The sequence below is a fragment of the Condylura cristata genome, unplaced genomic scaffold, assembly GCF_000260355.1.
Source record: "Condylura cristata isolate star-nosed mole 26May11 unplaced genomic scaffold, ConCri1.0 scaffold00004, whole genome shotgun sequence".
NCBI classification, from domain to species: domain Eukaryota; kingdom Metazoa; phylum Chordata; class Mammalia; order Eulipotyphla; family Talpidae; genus Condylura; species Condylura cristata.
Window position 1 is genome coordinate 196,615 of NW_004567105.1, and position 2,521 is coordinate 199,135.

At 73.6% G+C, this 2,521-nt stretch overlaps 1 protein-coding gene across 1 annotated transcript in view; it reads left to right on the forward strand.

The window, feature by feature from the left end:
* MAPK11 (mitogen-activated protein kinase 11) overlaps positions 1 to 2,521 on the forward strand; it is a 12,640-nt gene that overhangs the window by 7,458 nt on the left and 2,661 nt on the right. Inside the window, exons 12-15 of the mRNA XM_012735078.1 lie at positions 5 to 124; positions 198 to 327; positions 1,909 to 1,967; positions 2,410 to 2,519. Coding sequence (XP_012590532.1) covers positions 5 to 124; positions 198 to 327; positions 1,909 to 1,967; positions 2,410 to 2,519 — 419 coding nt within the window. The remainder of the gene's footprint in view (positions 1 to 4; positions 125 to 197; positions 328 to 1,908; positions 1,968 to 2,409; positions 2,520 to 2,521) is intronic.

The following is a 2,521-nucleotide window of genomic DNA, read 5'->3' on the forward strand; positions in this document are numbered from 1 at the left end:
TGAGCTCGCCGCCGCCCGCCCGCCGGGGCTTCTACCGCCAGGAGGTGACCAAGACGTCCTGGGAGGTGCGCGCCGTGTACCAGGACCTGCAGCCCGTGGGCTCGGGCGCTTACGGCGCCGTGTGGTGAGCGCGGCGGGCGCTGGCGGGGCGCGAGCCTGGCGCGGAGTCGGCGCCCGCTAAGCCGTGCGCCCCGCAGCTCGGCCGTGGACAGCCGCACCGGCGCCAAGGTGGCCATCAAGAAGCTGTACCGCCCCTTCCAGTCGGAGCTGTTCGCCAAGCGCGCCTACCGTGAGCTGCGCCTCCTCAAGCACATGCGCCACGAGAACGTGAGTGGCCCAGGGCACGTGCAGGGCCTCGCCTCTGCTCCAGGGCGTCCCCAGCGCCACCGCGAGGCCGCTTCCTGGGCTGCCCCTGGCCCGGCAGCCCGGGCCCGGGCCCGGGCAGGGGAGGCTGCTGGCCGGCAGCCAGCCTCAGCACCGCCGCTGGGAGAGGGGAGCCCAGACCGCCGAGGGGCGAGGGGCGCCTGGAACCCCGCGTCGCCCTTGCGCCCCACCTGGAGTCCTCGCCCGGGGAGCTGGGCCCAGGGGGACGGTCCTGGCGCTGGGCTCTGCAGCTTGGCCTGTCACTGCCTGGGGAAGGGGCCGGGTTTGGCACCGCCCAGAGCCACCTTCTTGGGGGGCCTGGGCCCTGAGGCCCTGGCTCATCAACCTGGCGATGGGGGTGTCTTCAGGGAGCCCTAGCCTGCTCTGAGGAGAGCAGTCTCCGGGCCACCAGGACCCCTGTCGTGGCTGCGTGTCCCTGCCGCAGGGCAGTGGCCACACCCTGCGCTCCTCCTGTTCCCACCCTTCATGCGCGACAGCAGCCCAGCCCGCCCCCCCGCCGGTCCAGGCCCCTCCGCTCCGGAGACCCCTGGCCGCCCCACCTGCCGCCCAGCAGCGCCGCCCCAGCCGGCCCCTCGGGCTCCTGCCCCCGGGCCGCCCTGTCTGCGCGCCTGCCTACAGCTCTGTCCTGGGGCGCTGGGTCTGCGGGTGGGCATCCGCCCCACGCCGGCGTCCTCCCCATGCTCAGGGCCTCAGTGCACTGCCAGGAGACTAGAAGTCTCAGCCAGCTGGAGGGGCCCTCACACTCCAGGTCGCTGCCCCGTCCTCGCCCGGTGCCTACCCGCTCCCGGCCCCACTGGCATCCTGCTCTGTCCTCCTGGCATCGCACCATGGCCCTGGGCCTGGGGGCTGAGTGGCCATCCAGCTGTCCCTCCACCTCCTGTCCACTCTCGCCTCACCCTGATCTGTCTCCACACGGCCGCTGGGGGACGCGGGGTCAGCTGCGGCTGACGTGTCCACTCCTGCCTCTCCCCGGCCGGAGCCTCGGCCCCTGGCCTCCCTCCCCGTGTTCCTCCAGCTCTCGAGGCGGCCCCCTCCAGCCTCGGCCCACTCGAGGGCCTCTGCAGCTGTCCCCCTGTCTCCCTGTCCCCCTCTGGGGCCCAGGTGTTCCACCGCCATGGGCCCGGAGGCCGTCACTGCCTCTGAGGCTGCGCACGGCTGGCCTGCTGTGCACCCTCCCGTGGGCTGCGCAGGGCTCAGCTCTGGATGGGCACCGACTGCCTGGCCCCCGGCAGGGCATTGCCCGCAGGCACCGCCGGCGTGCAGGGAGCGGAGCCTCTGGGGCCCAGCCTTCTGCCACGGGAGAGGAAGCGAGCGCCACGGACGGAGCTCCTGGGCAGCTGGGGCTGACGTGGACCTGGGCTGCCCTTCCCCCGGGGACAGGCCGTCACTGTCCAAAAATACCCCGTCTCGGTTCTGCACGCCAGGCTGCCTGTGCCCCGCTGTGCAGGGCGACCGTGGCCGCGGGGAGGTGGCGGCACCGGGGCCGGCCGGCCGGGCTGCCCACCAGGCCGTGCCTCTCTCCAGGTGATCGGGCTGCTGGATGTCTTCACTCCGGACGAGAGCCTGGACGACTTCACAGACTTGTGAGTCTGCTGGGGCTGACTGGCGGCTGGCCGGGCTCTGGTGCAGCTGACCGCTGGGCAGGCGCCTGCCTGCCCCTCACTGCCCCGCCTGCCCGGCACCCTCCACCGCCAGGCCCAGGCCCCGCCCCGCAGCAGGTGTGAGCCTGCCTCTGGCCTGGCACCCGAGGGCCAGGACGGGAGCTGCGGCCTTGGCTGGCAGGCAGGGGAGGGTGGCAGGGAGGGCGGTCGCAGGGCCTGCGGGGGGCCCGGGGAGCTGGTCCTCTTTCCTGGCCTGGCGGGCGCTGGCCTCGGCGCAGCCGCAGTGCCCTGGCTGCGGGGTACGGCCCCCAGCCGGCCCAGCCCCAGCTGTCCCTGGTGCCTCCTGCCTGGGCCGAGTGGCCTCGGGGCCCCCGCTGCGGCGGCCGCAGGTGAGAGCGGCCAGTGACCCTGCACCTGGCCGCAGCTACCTGGTGATGCCCTTCATGGGCACTGACCTGGGCAAACTCATGAAGCATGAGCGGCTGAGTGAGGACCGTGTCCAGTTCCTCGTGTTCCAGATGCTGAAGGGGCTGAAG